Source organism: Amblyomma americanum, chromosome 3 (genome assembly GCF_052857255.1).
Source record: "Amblyomma americanum isolate KBUSLIRL-KWMA chromosome 3, ASM5285725v1, whole genome shotgun sequence".
NCBI lineage: Eukaryota > Metazoa > Arthropoda > Arachnida > Ixodida > Ixodidae > Amblyomma > Amblyomma americanum.
In genome coordinates, this window is record NC_135499.1 from 131,666,919 (window position 1) to 131,692,881 (window position 25,963).

At 47.7% G+C, this 25,963-nt stretch overlaps 1 protein-coding gene across 1 annotated transcript in view; it reads right to left on the reverse strand.

The window, feature by feature from the left end:
• Positions 1 to 13,113: 13,113 nt before the first annotated feature.
• Positions 13,114 to 25,963, reverse strand: part of LOC144124122 (rap guanine nucleotide exchange factor 4-like) — a 396,964-nt gene continuing 384,114 nt past the window's right edge. Inside the window, exons 7-8 of the mRNA XM_077656784.1 lie at positions 25,661 to 25,749; positions 13,114 to 13,317 (exon numbers count right to left, since the gene is read on the reverse strand). Coding sequence (XP_077512910.1) covers positions 13,114 to 13,317; positions 25,661 to 25,749 — 293 coding nt within the window. The remainder of the gene's footprint in view (positions 13,318 to 25,660; positions 25,750 to 25,963) is intronic.

Genomic DNA, 25,963 nt, shown 5'->3' on the forward strand with positions numbered 1-25,963 from the left:
CACAATAAAGCTGCTGCAGAGCGTAGAATATGGCAGAGGTGTATCCTTGGGATGGTCTGAGTTCGGGGACCACACGGGTGACGCGTTTGAGGTCCAAGTTTGGTGCTCGAAGAGCGATGCATGCAGGAATTTGCTTAGAGTACTTCCTTTCTTGGTGAGGCGCTCATCCTTGAGAATGCGTCGACATAGGTTCAGACGGGAGAATTTTAACCAGACGTGCTATCGAGGCGCTCTATCTGCTTTAAAGTCTCGGCGCTTCTGAAGGCTGTTGGCAATAATTTTCGCAGGCTACACGGGATGCTCGGAGCCGCTGGACACCAATTACGCCAACCGATGCCTATAGGGAACGCTTCAACGGCAGGCGCCAGACGTTGTAGCTTACGCCTTGTTTTCGCACCACGCCTCAAATTGACGCTTCCATTAGTGCATCGCGGCAAGAGGACATCGCGTGACATGCCGAACAAAAACAAACGACGTATTCACAAGTTCGCCCTCCAAGCAAAAGGCGAAACTTCTCTTCAATCACGCGCAATATTATCTGACGTTTCGGCTTCACCGCGGCCATCCAAACCGTCTTAACTTGGCGTTCGTGTTTTCACCTCACGGGAGCCAAGAAAAACGAACGAAAGTACATGCGCTCCGTTCTGCTGTATCAGCTCACAACCATCACGATAATCACGAATGAACAAAGAGCATATTCATGTCCAAGACAGACCACCGTCACAACCACGAAGCAGGCATGCCAGGCGTCAGAGCACCGCTATACCATCGACGCACGCACGTCCACACTCACACGCGCTCAATTTCTTCGTTGTCTCATCTACGCGCAGCCGTAGTCCTTTGAACGAGGGCGAGAGGCAGCGCGTGGAAAGGATCGCCGAGGCCGAACGCGAAGAGCGCAGCCTTCTCCGCTTCCTCCTACAACTCCCTGCACGCCCGCAACGCGCGGAAACGGAGAGCGGCGACACTCGCGCAAAGGCGGCTGGCCGAGTCAGCGACTGAACAAACTGCCGTGGCACCGTCGAAACACCTGCATCTTCGGCCCTTTGAGCGCTCGCGCGTTTTACATTTGCCGCATTTCCTTTTCCTGCTGTTTGCTGTTTCTTTTTCTCGCCACTACGTGCTGCGTTCGCCGGAGAAATGCAAACATATTTCGGGCACACAGAGAAGTACCGCGTAAGGACAAAGAAGCCGTAAATTCGGCCTGCTCCCGGACAACCAAACGAAGCGCGGTGCAGTTTTCTCGGCATAACAAGAAAGGAATGATGAACGCGAGCATTCACGGACGCGCGCCTGCTGGCTTGCAATTCCCCTTCAGAGCCCAAACAACAGCAGCACCCACGGGATTTCAAAGCCCACGGGGGCATTTTCCTCTTTTTTGCCTCATGCACGCGGCCAGCTGCGCCAGAGATTTTTTGACAGGCATGAAGAGTGGGTCGGGGAGAAAAATATGCCACGTGACGGTCTCTCAGCACCAAGATGAAGCGTGCGCATAAATTTTCAACTTAAGCCGGGCACTAAGCTCGCGACCGCTTCAAAGTGCGCAGCGCTGATTACTTTCCGCCCAGTGCGCCAGAGTCTCAGAAGGACGCACGATGTTAAGCTGCTCTTTTTAGCACCTCTAGTCGGCGCGTTACGAGTGTCTTAATGTCAAGCAGTCTGCTCTGCGTAAGACCGAAAAAGTTTAAGCTGGTCGTTTGAAATGGGAAAACGCACTGCAAGGTCGATCCGGAATAGTAGACTCTATGTCCTTTTATGAAGCCCTCATGCGAGGCGAACGACATTAGTGGCTGTACACTATGACCTTAGAAATGAACTCTAAAGCGGTCGGGCTTAGTGTTGATGCGAGCAAGTCTCGTTGGGTATTCAGTACAGTTGAGAGCTGGGCAAGTCGGTACATGATTGTAGAAAGAAAACCAGCGCAAAGGACGGAGACACAGAACAGGAACACAGGACGACGCTGGATTGGGTATGCTTGTTGCTGATTGCACGCTTTAATTGACACGCTTAAAACTGCTTATTAGTGACGCTACACGACCGGTGACATAGACCGACTAGCACATCACCTAAATTAACACATATTGCTGGTCAATAATTGCTACACTCACTATGGATAATTAGTGTGAAGTAGTCGGAGTTAGGCAAGCTAAGCGAGACGCCGTGGCAGCATGTTCTGAACTGAATCGAGCAGTTCGCTTTAACCTACTAGTACTGACACAATGAAGAATTCTGTATATAAAGTAGTCTGTGTAAAAAAAAAAAAACTCTTCGTACCTTTTTCCCCAGTGGCTAATCACTGCGCAGCTTGTGCACTTCATCAGCTTTAGCATTCTCTAACTGCCTCACTCGAAGACGAAACTCACACACCGTTCCAGAATTTCTAATAGACTAGTGCATAAAATTTTGGGGTGATAAAAAACGACTCCACCTAATTTGTCATAAATGCGTGTCATGAAAACTCTCCTATGATTGATTGAGCGCTGCTAAGGGAAAATGATGTTTCTTGACACCAAGTGCGCCGGTAAGCACGAAATTTAAAAGCTCTATTTCATCTTCCTAATACTGCATTGCGCACAATGAGAGGAGGAAAATGACATACGGTAGGTAAGATCGGTTTGTTGCTTCGACAGTTGCAATGTAAGTTGTAGATTCAACATCAAATAGAAAAGTATCATGCAATAGCCCCCCCCCCCCCCCCCCAACCACCAAGAAAAAAAAAGAACTGATGACCAAAATAAGTCGGTAAATGCTGCTTTCTGCTGCGAGCATATTTCATGCTAAATCATTATGTCCGAAGAAACGCTCGGTGAGCCGGCATAGATTCACACCCCCTCCCCTCTTTCCCAGATCGTCATACAAATGGATGAATCGTTTCCCATGCAAACCATGCGATCATCCTTCAACTTGCGCTTGACTACGACGAGCAAGCGGCCCGGTTCCGTGAACGCAGAGCTGTCTGAATGTGGAATGTTCGGCTGCACAGTAGAGGTAGTTACCTAGTGCAATTCGTTACATTGCATACTCACTACAATGCGACGCCACGCTCAACAAATAATCCTATGTGTAAGAGCATTTTTTAAGCCATAGTTACACTGAAGGTCTAGTAGTTAGAAGCGGGAGCAATAATGCACTTAGGCATGCACGTTCACTGCGCTTCCTCACTAAGCCTAGCGACATTAGAATATTTCAATATTTACAGACCCCCCCCTCGGCCCAGTAATAAACATCTTCATCATCGCTAACCCTTCTTATGTTGACTGCCGGAAAACTCGGGGATAGTGAGGATAAATGCAATGAATGCAGGCGGGGTTTTCAAAATATTCAAACATTCCTGCCTCTCTGACTCGCTTTCACTAGAAGTGCTTACTTATTATTAGCTCTCGCTTTGGACAGGTCGGTTTCGATAATAATGACGATGAAAAATCGATCAATTTCATCAATATTTATTTCCAGTGCCATGCATCCGGCAGTCTCCCGGTGAGGACAAAGATGTAGTAAAAAATACTAAAAACACAGAGTATTTCACTGCTTGGTTACGCAGTTTGAAATCACAGAGAAACACGCACGCACGCACGCACGCACGCACACGCACGCACACGAACAAAAATGTGTGCGTGCAAAATCACATAAGACAAACAAAAATCGCGCCACGAAGCCCGAAAATTTGTACCTCAGTTTAAAACCGACATTAAAAAGCAATTAGAGGACGACCGGAAAATTCCGCCCAGTATACGACCACACGAGAGACCGCGATAGAGAACCGTGTCAGGCATTTGATCGAAGGCTGCCTCGCCGCAGTGATGGCCGCGTATCTCCGCTGCCTATGTCAATGCGGGCCCGCAGCTCGCGAGGGCGAAACTAGCAGCTGCTGCTCCGTGTGGGGAAGGAGGGGGGGGGGGGGGGGGACCCTCGTTCGCCTAGCTGTCGCTCTGCTGCTGGCCCTGACTGCCTGTTTGGAAGGGGAAGGGGCGGCACCGGAATGAATATCGCCATTGAACGAACACCTGCCGCCGCTCCGATTCACCTGCGGGCTAGACAAGGGCTCCCGCGGAGCCCCGGGGTTCTCCGGAAAGGAGCTATGCGCCAGGCGCTGCTGTCCGAACCCCCTGAATGCGGCTGCCTTAGTGAGAAGCAGCCCTCTTGGCCTTGTGTACACGCACGCACGAGTCCCGCCAACCAAAAGACGGCGGCTGCTGTTTCCCGAACGGTGGTTCGGCCGGCGCGCGTGCGTGCATTACGTTTCTTTCTTGCGCAAAAAATCACGCGCGCGGCGGTTGTGCACGAAAGATATGCATCGCGCCTGCGTCTCCGCTGGTCTATTGGGCTGCACTCCGTCGACGATTGTTTAGCCTCTCACCGGGATGAATTCCAGGCCTACAGACGCGTGGCAAACCTGTCGTCAACGGTGGCGGCCAGGCTCCGAGCCTGTACTGACGTCCTTATTTGTGTATATGCCCTACAGGTAGCAGGCTCGAGCGGTGATCCTGACGCCTACATTCTGATAAGCACCAGTGCGAGCGCACCAATGCGACGCCTTACGTCATTGCTACGTATTGGTGGGTGAAGTTCTAGGAAGTGTACTAGAGTATGCCACTGGGAAACGCGAATTGACTCGTACAGATGGCGTCTGACTTTTGATCCGTGGGTCGGATTGGATTAAAGTCAACCTCAACATTAAAGTCAACCTCAAGCGCCCGGTTTCCGCTACGCTCCCTAGGCCTATAATCTGTTTACATCCACGTGGCATATTCATAAACGAGGAATTTGTAAAAAAAAAAGTAAAATGCAGACAGAAAGTCGCTGCCTTGGAATAAAAATTTAATCGCTTTTGCGAGGGGTTAGTGCGTTTGTTTTGCCCACTCCGGCATGCCTGAGCTAGGACTGCGTTTGAGCGCCATGTTTAAAATGCCGGGAAAGCAGCAACAACGTCGGTATACGAAGATGTACTGCTGACGTCATGGGTCCGCACGAAAAAGTCTAAAAAAATTGCGAAGTTGGAAGGGAAGAGCGCATATGGTCATACTCTCTTTCGCGCTCCTCATCACGAGCTGCCACTGCACCGAACTAGCGTTTCTAATATTCCCCGCCACCAACGTGGAGTGCTTTTTAAACGCGAACGGGGGTCTGTTTACGAGCCAGCTCTCGGAAGAAGGGCGAAGCTTGAGCGCGGAGTTCCTCGAGTGAAATACCGCGTTTGCGAAAACTCTGCGCGATACTTGGAGAGCCTCCGCCCAGCTGGGACCAACTGGAATTAGTTTTAAAGGTTCTGTAACGTGTGGACCAGCAAGAGCTCACAAGGGCTCACACGGATTTGCTCGGTTCGAGAGGCTCCACAGTCGTTGAAAACAATAGTCGTTTGCGCAAAGATATTAGGTGCATCGTAATAGACTGCGGACGTGAAGTTGTTGGTTATCTTTCTTTTCCTTCCGTAGGCCTCTCCAAATGTGTTGCCATCTCTTCAGCAGTAAGCGCCTCCTGGTGACGGGCGCGATGCTCATGGGTTAGCTCGCAGATAATCAGTGGTAACGAGTCCCTGGTCAATGCAAGCGTTGAAAAGGCATGAAATGACGAAGCCTACATTAACAAAACCACATTTGACTCAGTAAAACATGGCGCTAAACGGCACTTCAGTGCAGCGAAGAAATCCAGGTGGCCCTTCCAGTTCTATGTACTGTCCAGGAGAGAGAAAAAGTGAGAGGGAAATTTGATCTAAAAGAAGCATTTGCAGGAGCTGTGTGGCCGTCGCCACAAGTACAGGGTTGAACCATCCAGGATTGCTAGAAAACTCTGCTCACTGGAGGAAATGTGCGAATATCATTGTTTTCTTCGCTTGAAATAGTAAATGGGTTTCCTTATACACCAATTTTGTTTTTCAGTATTGCTGATTTTCAGGAGGTGTCATGCAATTAACTCCGACATAATTAATCGCTCGCTGCGCGCACAAGCAACGATTGCAATAAACAACAACAAAGTCCCATCCCACAGTTTTGTGCTAATCAGCAAGAAATACAAGACTACAACTCAGGTCTTGTAATTTTTCCGGAAAACAGTGTGGCTTCAATTGGCGATGGCTTCGTTCAGGCCTGCAGACATCTAGATGATAAAAGCTGCCCTTGGTTAAGTGCTCGCTAGGTTTCTGAGCGAAGTATTTGTCAGGAGGATTAGAAGTAGTCTGGGCACTGATAACCCGCAAAAATGCTGTTATGCATAAGCAGTGATGGCACCGAAAATTGCTTCTCTCAAGACACATAGCCAACTACAAGCCAGTATAAGTCCGATTATAGCGCCAAGGAAGCCATTCCTTGCTCATTCAAGAATAATGCTGAATCTTCATAAGAAGAATAAACATGCACCAATCCTCTTTTCGTCGCGTATGCTATCAGGTCTTGAAGCAGCCCTGTGGAACAACCCAAGTTTTAGGGTAGAATGGGGCGAAACGTTACATTTCGTTACCTTGTACCGCCATAAGTTTTAAACGTGGAAACATATTATTGAATTGTTAGGTGGCATGGCCTGCCATACATCGACTGCAATTAGGGCAAGGCTGGCCTATTCTAAAGAGGGAAAAAAACAATACGAGTGAGCCTTAGTGAACGAGACAGCGGTCGCAAAAGAGCGAAATTTCCCACGGCATATTTTTTCAGAACTGTGCAGCTAAACTGAACTAGAATCCTGGATTATCGTGAGCATTCGATTATTACAATTGGTTGTTGGTCTTAACTGATGTAAAGTTTAAGAACATTTACACCTCCTGTTCTGTAGAAGGAGTTATTTTAGCCGCAAGCAGGACGTCGGGGCAAAAGTGTTTTGATGATGATAATGGATTCTTTACTTGCTTCAAAATCTCTTCTTCCTTTATCACTGTTTAGGGTGGTTTGAACGTTCAGAATGAAAACAATTATTATCGAGTGCCTCAAAGGAGGCGTGAAAAAAAAAAAGCTCTGGAGGGCGTTAAGCAGTCCCTATGCTACCCAAGTGTTTTGCTCTACCTAAAGACGCCCACCACAGGACAGTAAAGGAAGTGAGATAATAGGAGGAGAATAAAATGTACAAACTTTGTTCAGAGCCTATGCCCTGCACGCTTTTTAGCAAACAAGAAAGACTACGTTACATTACATTGAAAGTGGGAAAAAAGAGTTGGGTGTGATTTAAAATCACTTCAAAAAGCTCGTGTTCCCGCGCGGCAGATCACAAGAAATCGGATGTCCGTTCGCTGGCGAGGCAGCGAAAGACAAACAACCATGACATTAAAACAGAAAAAGGTTGCCGAGGAGTCTGGACAATGAAGAAGAATCGCGTATCCAGGCTACATACAAATCTTGGCTGTAAAAGTGCCTATTCTGGAACTGGGCGTCGAACAAAACAGTCTTGGGTTCTGTCCGGATACAATTTTTGTCATGCGGATAGGTTCACAAAGTTTGTGTCGGCACCCATGGAGTCAACTTAACGTGCACTGACTACGAAACTGCGTAAGATCTCAATTTCGGTAGGGTGTCTCATTTTGCTCCATGCGTCATTTTGTCCCAAGGCGTGGGCCAAAATGCGAAGCTTGAAGTTTTGAAGCGAACAGCTTCACTACGCTAGTCAACACCGCGCTTCGCGCGAGCCGGCGTATGTCGGAGCACTAGTGACGTCACGCACGGCGCAGGTGGCCGCCGCCGACTCCGTCGCCTGACCTTTCGTTTCTCTCTCTCTCGCTCCCTAGTCACTACTGCGCATGCACCTCTAGTAGCACCGAGCCACTGGTGTTCCGCCGCTGCGCAGCGCCGCGCTTTTCCTCCAAAATCCAACTTTCAGTTTTCTCTTCTTTCCCTCCCTCCTTTACCCCTTCCTTTACGGCGCGGTTAGGGTGTCAACCGAGATATGTGATACTGTTACTGTGCCATTTCCTTTCCTCAAAAACCAAACAAAGCAAGTGAGCCGACGGCGTTCATAGAGTTCATTGGCGTTGACAACTTTGCAAAGGCCGTTCATTTTCACGAAAGGAAAGGCGTAAAACCGGCTCCGTGGGTCAGTGGAGACCTCAATCTCGCTTTCGCTTTGTATATCCTGGATTAGCGGAGCTAATCCACATTAATTTTTTAATATCCTTCAATTTTATCGCGTTCTCCTTCAACTGGCTCTATCACATTTAGTGAGCGAGATGACTGTGTGGAAGGTATAGAAGAGGAGGTGGAGGAGGAAGCAGTAAAGGCGAGGAGTTGCAAACATGCTTCAAGTTTTCCTTCACTTTCTCCTGTTTGCAAACTCTGCCGCTTAAACGAATAATAAGCACCAGTATAATTTGCCTTGTCTGAAGAAAGACGGCTTCGAATCGAGAAGTTGATGGTCGGAAAGTGATCATGAATACTGGTAGCTTTGTACAGGCACTCTTAGTTCGCTTCTCGCATGAAAACTTTGTTATGAAATTCCGCCGCCAACCCTGCCCACGTCTGTGCGGCTTGTCTTGGGAAACTGAGTCGCAAGTGACTTTATCGAGCCTCCTGAAAAAATGGAATCAGGATTGTGGGCGCTCGATTAAATTTGGCGAATGAAAGCCAATGAACCACATAAACACCGTCTCAAAACGTCGTTGTAACCTTGCAGGGTATCCGGTAGCTACAAAAAATAAAACAAACCTCATTCACTCGAAGTAAGCCGCATCTACGAAAATTAAAATTGCGGGTTCTCATTTTCTACGTCCCACCGTCATAACCACGCTACGCGCAAGACGATTAATTCCCTCCGCCGCATCATTACCGGCACTCCGTATCTATAATCATCGCTTGCAATACAGAGACACCAATTTCTTTCGGAGATCCTTTACTCCACCGTCAATTTCCGTTAGTCCAACGTCCCTAGTGCATAAAGAGGCGCTCCTTCTCCCACGCGTGCCTTTAAAGGCACACCCACACGTTTGTAAGGGTGTAACAACAGCCGCCCGGATGCGTTACGTACATAGAAGCCCAACTGCAGAGCCCGACATGGCGGTGAGAAAAACGGCCGTCCTCGGTACAACGAGCCACTTCCAGCTCGCGTGGCTACTTCCACCCTCACGGGCCGGATGCAAGGTATCGCCTTTGTCCGGCGCGCAACATCCTCCGGAAGCCGCGGTCGCCTAATAAAGAGGCTGCCGGCTTCCGGTCCGAAAGAAGGGCTCTCCGCCCACCCGTGCGAGCTCTCGTGTGTGGACACTCTCCGCGTTTATGGACTGAAACGGTACCGGGCCGCGCCGTCCCGCGCACCATAAATGCCAGTTATTTACTACTCTTTGCTACATACTTGCTTCTTCCCAGGGCTCACGTTGGGTGCGCCTGTTCTTAATATAGAGACATTGCCCGCGGCGGCTCTGCTTTTTTTGTGTGTGTGCCTTTGTCCTACAGTGGACGCAGACGGGCTGATGATGATGATGATGACAGTGATGTGTGTGTGTGTGCTTGCGTGTATGTGTGTTCAGGATAGAGGGTATGTATATGTATGCATTTGTGAAAGCGGCTTTAATACCCGTGACCCCAAAAAGCCCGATCCCAGTGGCTATAAACAGGCCAATCCCCGCGAACGGAAGTTCCCGTTGACACAGCGCCTTCGTTGCCCACTTTGCCTCTGCCGTGGCACACTGGGGCGTTGATGGCTTGACTCGTGCGTGCTTACGTGTTCTCAGTTTGTACGCCACGCCAGGGACACGACGAGACTCATTAACTTGGCTGCGGGATGCAGTTTCGCCATGCGCCTTTCTAAGCGTATATACCCCATCCCCGGCTCCCGTCTTCAAAGAAAAAAAAAATGTCATGCCTACTGAATTTGTCGCGGAATCCCACGGCGCAGACTGGGAGAGATGTGTACCCAGCAAATCTATTGGGAACGAGAGCCACCACCACTGGGGCCGGCCGGCAGCACTAGCTTAATTTTTGCGTCAAAAATATGGACGCCATTCTGTCGCGGTATATATGCCGCAGCAAACGTGGGTACGTGTGTGTTCCGGTCTCCTTTGTGGAAATACAGGGGAAACAAAGTCTTTCGCCCCGCCCGCACTCCCACTCCGCGGATGCAGCGTTCCCGCTCGCTAACCGCGGAGGGGTTCGTGCTCGAGGGACAAAGGGAAGGGACGACACAGCGTTAACACTCATATGCTATTTATTACACTTGCAATTAATACACAGAGTGGGCCAGCTAGCTACAAAACATCAACGAGGCATTCCTCGGAAATAGAAGGCTACGTAAGAAGGACTTCCGGCTTACCGGCTGGGGCAGGGGCGCGACTTCGGAGGTATCGGCGGCGAACGTTTGTATGCGCCGATAATGGCGGCCGGGTTCTCCCGTGCGCGCCGCATTCTTGAGGCAAAGCCATTCCCTAGCATTTGCCGGGGAAGGCGACCAGAGCGCGCGTTTGCTGCGCTCGCTTCGTTGCCTGGAACCAGAAGTCCAGCGGCAGGGCACAACGGATCCCCGTGTGCTTGCCGCGGAAGGTGACGAGAGCGTGCGGCTCCAACCGCTCACGACGCTGGCCGGATCCCGAAGGGCCTCTCTCCGGTTCCGCAGAATTCCGCGTAACCTACGAGGTGGCGCTCACGTCGCCGTTCCCTTTCCCCCATGAGGGAGACTTCCCTCCTCGCCCAGCCGGGGGCTGTTCGTCCCGACGGCCGACGATGAAGATGGGCCGCATCGAAACGGAGGGGGGAAACAGGTTCTCCACATCCCTCCCTCCTTAAAAGTCGGCCTACGGTTGAACCCGTCCATGGATGCCATCGACGAAGGGGCCACGAGCGTTGCGATGATGACTGCAAGACAGCTCGTACAGGCGGGGTGCCGGGGTCATCCGATGAGCAGCAAGGTCACCAAACACCCGTCCTTGTCCCGCGGCAGGCATCCAAAATTAGCGTGTCGGGAGGGTGTTGTTCGCGCCGACGCGCCTTTGTTGGAAGGTAGAGGGGCTGGCCCCCCTCTCGTAGCCGCTGCAAACTGCTCGCCGGAGACTCTGCAGCTCGATGACTCATGGCCGCAAGGCAGCAGGCAGAGACCCATACAATGGACAGCAGGCCGGGGCAGCTTCTCTTGAACTCTGCATATCGCTCCTAGGACCTCCAAAAGTTTGCATCAAAAACAATGGAGACCGCGTAAACTCACCATTTGGTAAAGTGCGGAGCAATGCAAGTGCCAAACAATCCTATCCGGCACCGCCCAAACGCTCGGTTCATTTGAACGTAGCTGGCTCACTTCGGACGAAGCACATTCGCGGTTCGCTTTCCGGCATGGTGATGTTAAGCTCATTTGAGCTGCGTTAGCGTCTCTGGTTCCGCGAAATTATAAATTCGCTTCGCAGCCCAAAAAAGTAAGTTCGTTCGAACAAAGTCAGCTTTCTGTAGTTGAGCGAGACCTCTCGGCTCTAGCGAGGTTAAATATACAACAAGCAAGCCCGTTTGCGCGTGCTTGTGCCACGGTACGACTGTGTCCTCCCAAAAGCGACAGGCAGCTCCCGAAGAGCCTTAGGCCTACTCGCTCTTACACTTCCGGGTGCCAACAAAGGGCCAAGGACAATAGCTAGAACACAACGCCACGAGGAGATACGTTTCTGCCAAGGTGACCCTAACGCGAACGGCGCCTACCGCTTCTCGCGGTGTCGCAGCGCCCCGGTGCTTTTCCTGTAATCACGACTGCAATCCAAAACAGCTGACTACGGCACCCGGCTCCCAGAGCCAAAGAGACAGAACAGAGAATATTTACAACTATGTACAAGAAAAATCGGGCCACCCTCCAGGCTTCCGCATTCACTCGCTTCTGGCTTGCTGTTCTCCGTGGACGTCTCGGTCTCGCTCTCCATGAGCGGACCTCGTAGGTTCACCTTCCACAGGTGTACCGATGAAGTGCTAATCAAAAGCGTAGCATGCACGGCAATCCTCCCATGCTGCTATTACGCTCATCTCGCTGTCAAGAAAGCATCTTCGCCTTGTTAGCAACTCCGAATTCGGTTCAGGCCTAACGCTGTTCCAAATCCGGGCGGGCATTCCACGAACCGAACTGACTGCCGTCCCTCGTCCCAAGAGCTTGCCCCACGTTGGGCGCCATTGTGGAAATATGGGGGAACAAACCTTTCGCCCCGCCCGCACTCCCACTCCGCGGATGCAGCGTTCCCGCTCGCTAACCGCGGATGGGGTTCGTGCTCGAGGGACAAAGGGAAGGGACGACACAGCGTTAACACTCATATGCTATTTATTACACTTGCAATTAATACACAGAGTGGGCCAGCTAGCTACAAAACATCAACGAGGCATTCCTCGGAAATAGAAGGCTACGTAAGAAGGACTTCCGGCTTACCGGCTGGGGCAGGGGCGCGACTTCGGAGGTATCGGCGGCGAACGTTTGTATGCGCCGATAATGGCGGCCGGGTTCTCCCGTGCGCGCCGCATTCTTGAGGCAAAGCCATTCCCTAGCATTTGCCGGGGAAGGCGACCAGAGCGCGCGTTTGCTGCGCTCGCTTCGTTGCCTGGAACCAGAAGTCCAGCGGCAGGGCACAACGGATCCCCGTGTGCTTGCCGCGGAAGGTGACGAGAGCGTGCGGCTCCAACCGCTCACGACGCTGGCCGGATCCCGAAGGGCCTCTCTCCGGTTCCGCAGAATTCCGCGTAACCTACGAGGTGGCGCTCACGTCGCCGTTCCCTTTCCCCCATGAGGGAGACTTCCCTCCTCGCCCAGCCGGGGGCTGTTCGTCCCGACGGCCGACGATGAAGATGGGCCGCATCGAAACGGAGGGGGGAAACAGGTTCTCCACACCTTTCATGCTATTTTGATGTTCTATTCTGGTCTCCTATGGAACTACGTTACCTCATGTCCTTGATTGAGAGCCTATTGCAAGCCTTATCACCGACAAGTTATCTTCGGCCCATCGAAATCACGTTTATTACGTCGGGAGCCGATGCTCCGTAAGCATTCAAGTTCCTTTTAGTGGCCTACTGGAACGAAGAATTTGTTAGGCGTATGCGACATGCGCCTTGAACAAACTTGAAACATCGCATGTCACGCCGCCTACATAATCAGTATAGCATTAAACGCATATTTGGAATTCATTTCCATTGAAGACTTTATTGAACCAAAAAGGTTGCGTTGTCACCGCCGTGGATGCGGTGTTGGGTCCAGGCTTCAGGCGATGGCCGCGGCTTCGTGCCTACAGGCGACCTCCAGAGCCCAATCCACCACCAGCCTCTGAACTTCGGGTTCCGAGCTGGTTACCGCAGTTTCCCACTGTTCTTTGTTGCTAATATGCTGTTCTGGCCTAGGCCTGAGTCTGGGGCATCCGTACATCATATGTGCAAGGTTCCCTTTTGGATACTTACACATGGGGCACTGTGGTTTAAAGTTACCGGGGTACATTAGGGCTCTTCTGGGTGGGCTAGGGAATTTGCCTGTTTGAAGTTGCCTCCAAACAACCTGCTTCTGTTTATTTAGTGATTTTTGCGGGTCAGGGTATATTAATTTCTGTTCTCTGTAATAGTTTGCAATCTCCTGGAATGTCCTGGAAGAACCCAAGCCTGCAATTCATCTGCACTTCCACGTGCCATTGTTCTTTGAAATGATCTTCCCGACAGTATTGCATCTATCTTCTACCACCAACCATTCCAAGACCAGCTGCACAAACATTTTCGTTAACGACATGGTGTCTTTGTTATAGGTTGTTGTGTCCCATAAGTTCTTTTTTCTCCTTGTTACTAATGTATTATGTTCAGGTTTCTTGTGCTGTTTGAATAATTCGCATTTTTATTACGGGCACTGCTTTTTCTTTACATGTGTATTGGGCACACGCGATTCATTCTTGCTAACTTTTATGTACTTTTTTGTTGCTCGCGGTGATTTATGTCTTGTCGTTATGATTTGCCCTGTATAGTTATAATTGTTTTTACTTTTTTCCCTTGTACTGCCCGTTGTATTTAAAAACTTGTTCCTATCGTACTTAATTCGTTATTTTGCCCCCTCCCCCCTTACTCAATGCCCTTCTGGGCCCTGTAAGGTGTTTTGAATAAATGAATAAATAAAAAATATTGTATATCGTATCCGCGTCGTCATTCACACGTGCTAGGCGTCCTTCGTTGGTTTCTGCGCTTTAGGAACACTATTGCGACAACTCATGGCGTGAGCCGATTGTGGTGGCGCTTTGAGAACGCATGGCGCAACATTCCAGATCAGAGCACAGAGAAGCGCGTAACAATTACTAATCCGTTTTAAATCAACCGCGTTCGAATGGCGCCGAATGTAATCTGTGCTAGCGTCACATGGATGAAAGCCTTTTTGCTGAGACTTAAGCTTATTCACGTGCGCAAATTATCAGCGCGAATGCCACAAACGGCCTCGCTAAACAAAGAATGACGCATAGCCGGGTCGGACCTGCATAGGTATAAGCGTTCCATAGTTCCACCTAATAGAGGCGCTGCGTATCGACCGGCCCATGGTACGCCCTCGCACCAAATCATCATCATAACTATAATCAAAAACGTTATCTCTTTGGTCAGTGGTGCATGTTAAACTTGAAAAAGGGGTTCCAGCGGCGTCAGTCTGTGTCTCCCACCGCTGTCCTGTGACGCCTCCTTGTGCTTTCAGCTGGTACCCCCTTTTTCAAGTTCAACATAATCATAACCATCATCATCGTCATAATTTAAAAAATGATCATCATCACCCCCATCATGAGCCTACTTACGTTCATTGCAGGAAAAAGGCCGGCCATTGGCCTTCCATTGGCCTTCAATTAACCTTGCCCTGCGTCAGCTGCGACCACACTGTACACGCAAAATTCCTAATCTAATCTACCCACCTAGAGCACACAATATCGACATTTAATATAGCGGTTATCACGTCGAAAGTGAGTTGTTTCGCAGGCAGGTCATTTTACCATTCGTTTTAATTGCTAAATGCGGTAGCCTGCGCTGAACAGACTCGTGTGAACTTTCGAACAAGCGAATTCAGATCGCTCTGGTTGTTTACCAATTTTATTTCGACACAGAAACTTGGCTGGTAAGCCACGATACGTGCACCACAAGAATTAGTTCGTAAGGTTGGCTTTGTAGTATAAACGCACAATAGCGGTGTTACATTAGCGTATACTGACGTCGAAAAGCATTGCTTCTATTTGTATTATATAATAGCTGCCAGTCAACGTGAAATACATACATAGGGGTGCGGTGGACCTTATACGGACGCCAAAGAAAAATCGAAGAAACTGACAACGGGCGCAATACACTGCCTCGGTGCTACGCTGTCAAGTGGCATCGAAGGTCAAGGGTTGGCGACTGCGCGACATCTAACACGTCGCTGTCCCTTAACAGGCTAAACCTTTCAGTACAGTCGAGCTTGACTTGTTACTGGCTACAAAGCAAGGAAGAACAGCATTAGTCTTTTCTTCTATAGACAGTCCTTCTATAGACAGTCCTTCTATAGACAGCCGCAATGGCTCAGTGGTTGTGGCGCTTGGCTGCTGACACGAAATAAGCGGGTTCGATCCCGGCCGCGGCGGTCGCATTTCGATGGAGGCGAAATGACATGGGCCTGTGCACTGTACGATGTCAGTGAAAGTTAAAGAACCCCAGGTGATCGAAATTTCCGGAGCCCTTCACTACAGCGTCTCTCTTAGCCTGAGTCGCTTTGGGACGTTAAACCCCCCTATACCATAGAACGGCGTCCTCCAATATAGCCCTCTAGAATGAGACGACAAAACCTGTATTCTTTTTGTGAGACCCTTTTCGTCGTCAGCTACTGAGGACATACGGAATGTTCAGTCTAATCTGTAGCGTATGCTAAAGAGTAGGTTGAACATCGGAACATTGCGTCCTTTGGCAGGGTCAGTCAAGGTAATCGAACAGGGTCAGTCAAGGTAATCGAATAAGCGCCGAGATAACGCTCATGTGCTCTGTTATCGGAGCCTTCATTATCTACCACTTTGTGGAGTGCATCGGATAAGACAAGCTTGATAGCCAGCTATCGTCGCTGTAGGCGTTCTAAGTGGACGTAAAACAGCATACTAACGTGCAAGACCCTTACTTTAATTACTGAAATGTGCCAACAACTTTTGAAGTGGTGCGAAACAATCTGCTATTGTGGTACAATGAAGGTCGAAACCTTTTTTGTCATTTTTCCTTAAATCCAAGGCAAAACCAAATGCACTGCACACCCCCGGGACTGAACCTGCGACCATTGCAGGTCGCGTACGAAGTTTCACTAATGAAGGGCAATGTTGTCACTAACTTACCTCGGCCGTCGCAGACATTTGTCGTAATTTATACTATGTGGCTAAGCCGACAGAATTCTCTCAGCACGCGGTCGTCATGTAAGCATAATTTTGTCGCCTTTTCAGCGTGGCGCCAGAAATGAATGCAAGCGCACGCAGCGTCAGCAAAACACCTCGCGACTGTAAGCTAAGCGTCCTGAATGCGTGAAAACATTTAATTTTCCTGTGGCTTCCATGGTCAGAAATTTTGTACGCACTCAGGTACACATAAATACTATACACAGCTTGGCTGCAGTGATTTGTTTCAGTGAGTACTGTGATTAATTTTTTTTTTATTTTTTCGCTCTCAATAGGTGTTGCGAAGGAAAATTCTTTCCCTTAACTAGCCCATAAATTCCGCAAATTTTTTACTGAATCAGGATTTGATTGTCTTGCAGGAGTTATCGGGTTATCTGCAAGGGCGTCCGTGGTGGCGACTCTTCCTCGGTCTATGTCGGGAAGGACAGGTGAAGGACAGTGGCGTGGAGAAAGGGTCCAAAGAATCAAAAATTAAATAAACATTCGCGCTAATCGCAAGCCGCTTCAAGAAAAGTCGGCAGCGTTTCATGACCTGACCGCTGCACTACTGCGCCTCACTAAAAAGCCCAGTGGGAGCACTGGATGTAAAGTACAGCTTTTCAGCAAAGCAAATGTTTGTGTACCGTACGTGGCACAAATTACAACTCAGTCAACCAACGGAGCGATGCATTCTTTGCAAGTTACTCTTGGCACGTATGCACATTAGTCGAAGGTTGGAGATCAACAATAGAGCCTATTAGAATTGTTATCTGAGATACGAATAAACGCCTTTCGCTCATGCATGCACGAAATTGCCTACTGATTGTTGCCGTTGATATGCAAGTAGCACTTCAAATGCTCCGGCTCCAACCGGCGCCTGCAGCTTCCGACCGCTCATGCTGGAAGGAACTGTGGACGGGAATTAGCGAGAATAGGATATGAGACGTGTCCTGATTGCGAACTTCATTGTCGGGGTGCCTTCTATCTTGCTGCACAACGCCATTTTCTATTGTTTTGTTATCAGTGGGAACAACTTTCGCCCGTTGGCCGAAACACTTAGGGAGAGACCAGGTCCCATGACACCAGGCAGCAACAGCCGGAACCACTCTAAAGATCGTGCGATGGTGGTGCGCACAACTATTTTTTAAGCCGAATTACCGCATTTTCTTTTTTTGTAAAGGCCTGCGTTTCCATTAGGTGTCACCGAAGCCTACGCCTCCATTGTACCTCGCACAAGACTTTCCACTCCGAAACTCCTCGTAATTGTAGTAAATAAAAAAGCCGTAACAACTTCCCACAGCCTGCCACCGTATAACACCTTACTGGGGAACCACACTGCCAGCTCTCTAGATAGCAGCTGAATACGTCCACAGCATTGTGCAGTCGCGTCACTGCAGAGAACTGCAATTTAATGCGCGGAGCAATGCTGATATGGCCGTATCTATTACACCCCGCCGGTTCTTTCTTCGAACGTGCTTCACGAAGGAATGCTATACACAGTTTATGGTTCGAAGAAACAAGTAGGCGTGTCGCTTTTTTCGTTTGTTGCTTCCGCGAAATGGTGACATTCTTTTCAATACGCACAGAGACACATACTATTCCACTCATTTCTTGCCAAATGAGCGACGAATAACGACTGCGAACTTGTGCAAATTGAAGCTTTATGCCCATCCCGATAACTTTCGTTTGAACGCGGCGGAGAAACAACCTAAACGTCACATTGCCATTTAATATCTAAGTCATTTTTCTACTCCTTATGATTTACGTGCCATTGCTGGGCTCAAGTGGTTATTTGCCAAAACCTTTACGAGAAACACTGGGGCGAAAAGTATGCGGAGATTCTGATCTCGGTATCCGGAAGTATTCATTCGCTGGAATTGTGATATAGTTGTCTGCGTCACCAAGGCGACAGATGTGGTATAGTTCTACTCAACCGATAAATGAGCAATATGTAGTAACGATCTCCAACTGATGACAAACTGCGACAAAAATTAGGGTCATCCATCTTCAAGCCGGCGCCTGGAAAAGTGCTCGAAACGGCGCATAATGGGAGCACGCAAAGCATAAAACGTTATTCATGCACATGAATCTTGATCTGATGAAAAATAATTGTCAATTTCAGTTCTAGTCTCAATAATACAGTTATGCTTGCGTGGAGCGAAAGGCCGGAATTTTGTTGCTCGTGGTCATATTTAAGAACGCAATCTCATTCAGAATTTAGTCATTTTGAAAGTTTCCAGAACTGTCTACGAAATTATGTGTTTTTGCTTAACATCACTATACACATAGGCTGGGAAAGATTTGCAAAATAAAGTGGGACATGACCGAGGCTACCGAGCACAGCTGTGTGTTCAGCTCAGGCTCTGTGAAGTGCATGCGTGTTGGCATCATCCCCGGGCGGACCAACTTATTCTGCAAATTCATCATGCGTTTTTTATGGAGAAAACAACTGCCAGCGTGAGCTGTAGAGATCACCGCGATGAAGACATGTGAGCGTTATATGACCGAAAATTTCAACAAACAAATATAATGCGTGTGTTAAGACGCCTTTCCAATGAACATTCTTATATTTGTAGTAGCAGATAGCCTACATTTATGCACTAAAAAAAATAAAACTACTAATCTGAGGAAAGCGAAAGGTCGCGGTCGCTCAATACGCGTCCACCACATATTCCATGCCCTAAATAAGGCCGCTGATTGGTTCAATGTCAAGAATGTATGATCTCCGCATTGGAAAAATCAGACAAAGTCAGTATGCTGAACACGACGTAAAGCTCGGAACTAGCACTCAAGTAACACCGCAGTGTTTTTGTAGCATGAGCGTGTTGGTCATACACGAGGCTGCGGTTACGTGCTGGCAAAGATACACTGCCAATCGCGGTCATCGTGTGAACAGTACGCCGCACACGTTCAGGGAAGCTGCACATATTTGTCGCCATGACCTGTCATTTCGCGGTCGATAGGGACGCTACATTTCAGTGTTATTCACATGTGGGTTTTACAGCAAGGCTTAGAACCAGCCACCCCGTACTTGGTAATATTAAGAAGACAGACATCTAGGCTCTCCAGTGTTAACTCTCCGAACGTGCTTCGCCTGCCGAAATGTGCATTTGCAACATCAACTGTTTCGCCCGGGGGCATTCTATTGCTACATGCATTGGGCTTGACATTGCGAGAGCTCACATTTGGTACCTCAATCGAGTCTCCTGCGTATGTCTCCCTATTTTTCCTGCTATCAGGCTGCGTATAGTACTCTCTACAAAGTCACTGATGCTCACTACGCCTTTCTGCCCTCGCAGTTTATTACAGCTTCGGGATCGCACTCGCCTTTATGAAGCTTGCATCAAACTCGTGTGCACCTTTCTGTACGCGGCAGTATGAAGAGAGCCGAGGCATCACCGGCTGCTCACAGACAGGACATGCTATAATATCTGCATTCTCATCATCATCATCATCATTAGCCTGACTACGACCACTGCTGGACAAAGGCCTCGCCCATGTATCTCCAATTAGCCCTGCCCTTTGCCAGCTGCACCAACCGTATCCCCACCAACTTCTTGATCTCATGCGCACACCTAACTTTATGCCGCCCCCTGCTACGCTTGCTTCTCTTGGAATCCACTCCGTTACCCTTAAGGACCAGCGGTTATCTTGCCTTCGCAGTACATGCACTGCCCAACCCCATTTCTTCCTCTTGATTTAGACTAAGATGTCATTAACCCGCGTTTGTTTTCTTACTCACTCTGCCTGCTTCCAGTCTATAGAAGTCACACCCCTCATTTTTTTTCCACAGCTCGCTGCGTTGTCCCATTCTATACACTCTCATCTAATAAACGTCTACACAGATGGCTGAGTTACTTCCGCCAGTTCTGCGCGGTCTGTGATCATCCCGGCAACACCAATCTTTATCAAGGTGAAAAAGCCTACCACCCTTCCTGGACGGGTTCAGAACCTGCTGCCCTTCGGGCTGTCATTAATTTCATCACACACGCAAACCGACAGTAATGAACTGTGTTGTATTTCTAATTACAAATGCGCCCTCCAAGGCCTGCAAGCTGCATTATGGCGCCGATCACACAAACAGGTCATTTCAAAAACCCACGAAATTTGTCATGGTGCAAAAATCAGAGGTAACGATATACTTTTTCAATGGCTGCCAGGACACTACAGCATCACAGGAAACCACAGTGACTACGAAGCGAAGCGATCTGCCTAGAAAGACAAACTTCTTGTGACTTTCTGTATCAAGTGCTGACGCAATGGGCAGGCTTCGCAGGCTAGCGCAGGAGTTCATACCTGTCGCATGGAACACAGGTGAGTTTTTCAACTGTCGCCTCAAATCACTGGACCTTGGACAATGTCTTCTTACTCCCACCTAACCTGCCACGACGTGAAGCAACATTGCTTTGCCGTTTATGGCTCGGTGTTGCTTTTACAACGCAGTACTCATTCCGCATTGGCATGGCCAGCAGCCCTGCTTGTGACACATGCCGCTGTGAGGAGACAATGGAAGGTCTGCATGAATTGCCTGTGTTTAACGCCTAAACACGTAAGCTGTGGCGTTATTTATACCACTTAGGGGCCCACCCTCTCGCGGAGGATCAGATACTCGGTAACAGCAGTAGATGGAGCACAGTGCCTACCTAGCACTGTTCGATGTTTGAGGGTGTCTTGCTTCAGTGACAGATTGTGACTATGCTCCTCACCCCTTCCCCCTTTTTCTTTTACATCCACTCATGCCTCTTACGAAGTGCAGTGTAGCCAAACGAAACACCCACCTAGTTAACCTCCTTCTCTCCCTACCTCTTTCTCATTCACTCTCTGTTAAGGACCAGAATGCAAGCGAAGTAGTTTACTGCGGCATGGTCACGACAACTGGCTCTCCTTGCGTTAGTGGGCTTTCGACGTTGAGTACGCAACGACATGCAGCGTTGTACGAATAAACACGTCTGTGTCGGTGAAACCGACAATTATGAACAGCGCTCTCTGACGTCTTTTTCCGTGTGTGTAGTTGTTAATGTGCCGCAGTGCCTGTTAGAAAATCAAACGGACGGTCAAGGTTCTTTCGGAGCAGGAATTTTCATTGCACGATGCTTGGGCATTGTATTTTCCGACTTAACTCAATCCGATTGAGAAAATGAAAAATAACGCAAGTTTTTAAGATAGACAGGACAGTTTCCCTACATTCGGGTTCCAGTGTACAGAATGACTGGTGCGAGATAGTTCTTCTAAATAAAATACTGAAATGGTGGGACCCATTTAATTTTCGTCAGAAAGTTCTTAAGCTTCATAACTTAGAAAGACATTGCTCTCGTTACAAGCAGGACGCACGTTCATAGCTTGTAATTAAAGACATAAAAGCGTTCCGTTGTAGCTGTAGACGTAAATAAATGTCTGCGGGGGCGAACAATATGTGCAAAGAATATTTTTGAGCAATTTTTAACGTGTCTTTGCACACTATGTAGCTCTCCTCAGCACCCAGTGTAACCATGTTAAAAACTTGACCATTTCTCTCTTACCTGTCACCGTAAATTAACACTTCTCAGGGTTTATTTAGGCTTGTTTCACACATTGCCACTCCACAATTTCACCCGACCTGCCCGTCGCTTATCCCGCGATAGCACACCTATGGCTGTCTACCCCCAACCAGTCCATACAAAAACCTTCCACCAGTAACTGTACTTTCGAGCAGCCAAAGACTGCAAAGACTTTTCGCCCACATCACCTTGTTAGTTGAACACCACCAATTCAAGTCCGCCACTGATGATCACTTTAAGCCGTTAAACGCCATACTCCAGTCCACTCATCATGTAATGCCTCCACTGAAGGGGAACGGATGTGTACTTTAATAATAATAATAATAATAATAATAATAATAATAATAATAATAATAATAATAATAATAATAATAATAATAATAATAATAATAATAATAATAATAATAATAATAATAATAATAATAATAATAATAATAATAATAATAATAATAATAATAATAATAATAATAATAATCAATCAATCAATCAATCAATCAACCAATCAATCAATCAATCTTTATTTTTCGGTGCCCAGGAACAACCCATAGGTCTTGGTGCTGGTACACCATTCACACGCACAAAATGTAAATTTATTTCACTACAAAGGAAGACACTCAGGGGAGGTAAAGCAGCAGTCAAGGCGATAGAAAAAAAAGACACATAAACTAGGCGTGACAGCAAGCATGAAGCAAAAAAGCGAAAACAAGAAAACAGCGAGAACATCGGTAAATGAAAACAGCTAGAACAGGCAACAGACATATAAATAACTAATGAAACAATAAACAAAGAGAATGAACGACCGATAACAGCCAAGTACAGCATATAGCAAAAAACAAACAAGAATAAAGCCAATACTAATAAGAACGAATAAGAAACCTCTGAAATACAAGCTAGAAATACAATCATACACAGTAAGAAACGTAATTAGTGAACGCGTTACAGACAATCAGACGTGAGTACACAGTAATAAAGAAATAATATTAATGAAAACAAGTACACGTGATGAACAATTAAGGAGAGAAAAAAACAATATAATACCGGTGCAAACGCACAAGTGTAGTAAAGACAAAATGCATGAAAGGGGAAGTTATGTATGAGAAAAAGAGTGCTCAAAGTGGAACGTCACGGACATCCAATATAAAGGAAGGGAGAGAATTTTCGAATATATCAAGGTGAGGACAAAGAGAATTAAACAACTTTTGCATTCTGTCCAGAGGGGAGAGGGTGTGCAGGAGCGCAGAAACTTGGAAAGGTCTGAATTCCCTTATGCTCTTTCGCGGTACACGCAAAAGGATACGCGCTAGGAGCTGAGGGCATAGAATGTGACCATGAAGAAGTTTATACAAGAAAATTATATCTGCCCTCACGCGACGGCAGCTAAGAGAAGGAAGCTGCAGTGAGTTACTCCGTCCGGGACGAGAGCTGGAATTTTTGCAAGAAAACCGATGTTGAAATATGCGTAAAAACTTTAGCTGAACTCTGTCGATTTTTTCACAGTTCGACTGGCAAGTGCCGTTCCAAACAACAGACGCATATTCCAAAAGCGGCAAGCATATGGAGAGGTAGAGCTTTTAGAAAGGAAGTGGGGCTCGAAACTCTCTCGAAAGCCTGCAGATGAAGCCGAGTGTACGCATAGCCCGTAGAGCAATGCGTTTTGTATGAGAGGAGAAGCTGAGGCTACGGTCGAAAAGTACGCCGAGGTCATTAATTTCATCAACCCTGGGCAGCGGCCTACCATTCACCGAATAAGAGTAGAGAAGACTGTGCGTTTTACGCGTAAATGAGACAATAATGCTAGCGACGGTTCCGCAAATATGCAACAACTGCAAGAAATAAATCAACCACAGGATGATAATATTTGCTCATCAACGGCCAGAAGTGTTCTTAGAGTGATATGCATTTTATAGCTGCTTGATTAGTTGATCGCTCATCGTTACTGTCGTCTTCTGAGCCTGCCCGTGTTCCTTCAGGCCGGGAGCGTATTCACAACACGAAACAACAAAAAAATTAATAAAAATAGGGAGACATTTAAATACATTTCAGCGATTAGTCCCTAACTTTCGCGCCTGAAATTGGGACAAGATAAAATACGTTATCGTTTTGCAAAAGCTATTGCAATAAAAGCTTTCTATTCGACAAATACGGCTCTGTTAAGCTGTTCTCATCCAAACACGATGTGCTAAATATGAACAATCAAGGAAAAACTCTACAGATTCTCCTGGCTATCTTTCGTAGAGCTGCTGTATACCAGAAGGACTCGTTAAGCTTACTGAGTGTAAAGTGATTTGCGTACAAAGACTAGGCGTTCATATATTCGCGTTATGTCTCCGTGGTGCTATTTCTGAGGGTTACAAAAAAAAAAAACGCTCCGCCGGGTTGGCTAAAAATTAGTCTGGATATAACGGCGGGTCAGGCACTGGTGCTGAAGAGAACTCATCAAACTTGTCTAATTAGCAGTACAGGTTATGCATGTTAGGCCAGCGTGTGGGCCAGATTAATTTTCTCCCTGTTGCTTCAAGAGAGAGAAAAACTAAGGAAACTAGCACTAGCAATGTATAGTTTATAGATAGGAGATACAAGAAGAAAAACTTTCTACACATCCACTCCTAAAAAAAAGAAACGAAGATACAGCAGGACAAGGGATAAAGTTGCATTACTGGTAATATCCTTCAGTTGTGCTATTCAGTATAATGACCTCAAGCAATTCGGTCCTCATTTGTTCTTCTGATCACGCCATCCGACATTTCGAGTGGTTATTACAGCATTTTTTTTGTTTCGCATTTTCTGAGCGCCTGAGATTGCATGCACCTGATGCAAGCCGATGCGGGGAGCTAGCTATATGCATGTTACGGATGACTCAAGCGCAAAGCTGTTTCAGCGTGAGGGCCCGAGAAAAAGAATAGTAGAAAAGACAGCAAAGCGTATACTGAAACGGGATTTTAAATTATACCACTGAAGCGTGATACCACAGATCCTAATTGAAATCATCGGGTGCTCCGAGGGCTACCAACAGCAGCTTTCCACTCAGTAGTCACTTTTTGAAAGGAGATACGAATGTATTTTATACGAAACGCAGGGGCGGGAAGCAGTACTGATTCACTCCATTATCTATCATTTTGCTGCTTTGCATTCGTAGTACAGACACCTTTTGTAGTGGAACCAGGCACTGACATGACTTCCATGCTGCCATCACAACCCTGACGTCACAGCCCCCCCCCCCCCCCCCCCCCCAACTACCGAATGCAGAGGAGAAACATAACAAATCGTGAACAAACCACGATGATTCTCAAATTGGGGAAAACATTTGACTTTAGCGGGTTCGAAGAGGCAAACAATTTTTTGTTAGGCGCCTAATAAAAAAGGACAGAACAAACTATTACAAACGCTGCGTCATTAATGCTTCAGATTCCTTTTTATAGCCATTGCTAAGTTACCGCTATGCGGAAAGCTCGGTCACTAGATTTCTCAGATGAGGATCGAGATTCAAGTCCCTGGTTAATACCTACCACGTAGAGATGTGAATATTTTGTATAAATGCCATTTTAAACCAGTTGTACACAACGAGGACGCCATCAATCATAGCAGACCTTGAAAGCACTTAACCAAGCTAGAGGCAGGTTGTAAGCGGCGGGTGACGTAGCAAATTGGGAAGAACACAAAGCACAGCTTTTACACTCGTACAGCAAGTGCCAACAGCTCGTGACAGCCGTCTCAGAGAAGAGGTAAATGATAAAAGATACACGCAGTATCATTATGTTAGAAGGTGCACTTTATGACTCTTTGCGCTCGGTCATTGATTATGACCCCAGAACGATGGACATGAGGTGCGCAGTCTTTGCGGCGCGCTAAAGAAAAGTTTGCAGCAAAGCGCAGTACTTGCCTTAGAATGTCCTGTGTGGGTCACTTGAACATCTAGAGAGCCCGCCAACACAGTGTACCAGTTTGAGCCACGGTCGCCCTGGCGGAAAACTGCGAAGTAAAAAGAAAGGCAGGTAATCAGGCAATACGCACGAGAGAGCGACCCTATAGGCGCCCAAGTGCTACTCATGACTGAGCCAGTCCTGTGTCACGTGCGCAAGTTCACGTGCCAGCTTAGTGCTCCTGGGCCCTGAAATCGGTACACCGAAAAAGAGGGATGCAAAACCGACGATATAGTGAAGTCAGGTGCCGAAGTGTCGTCCGG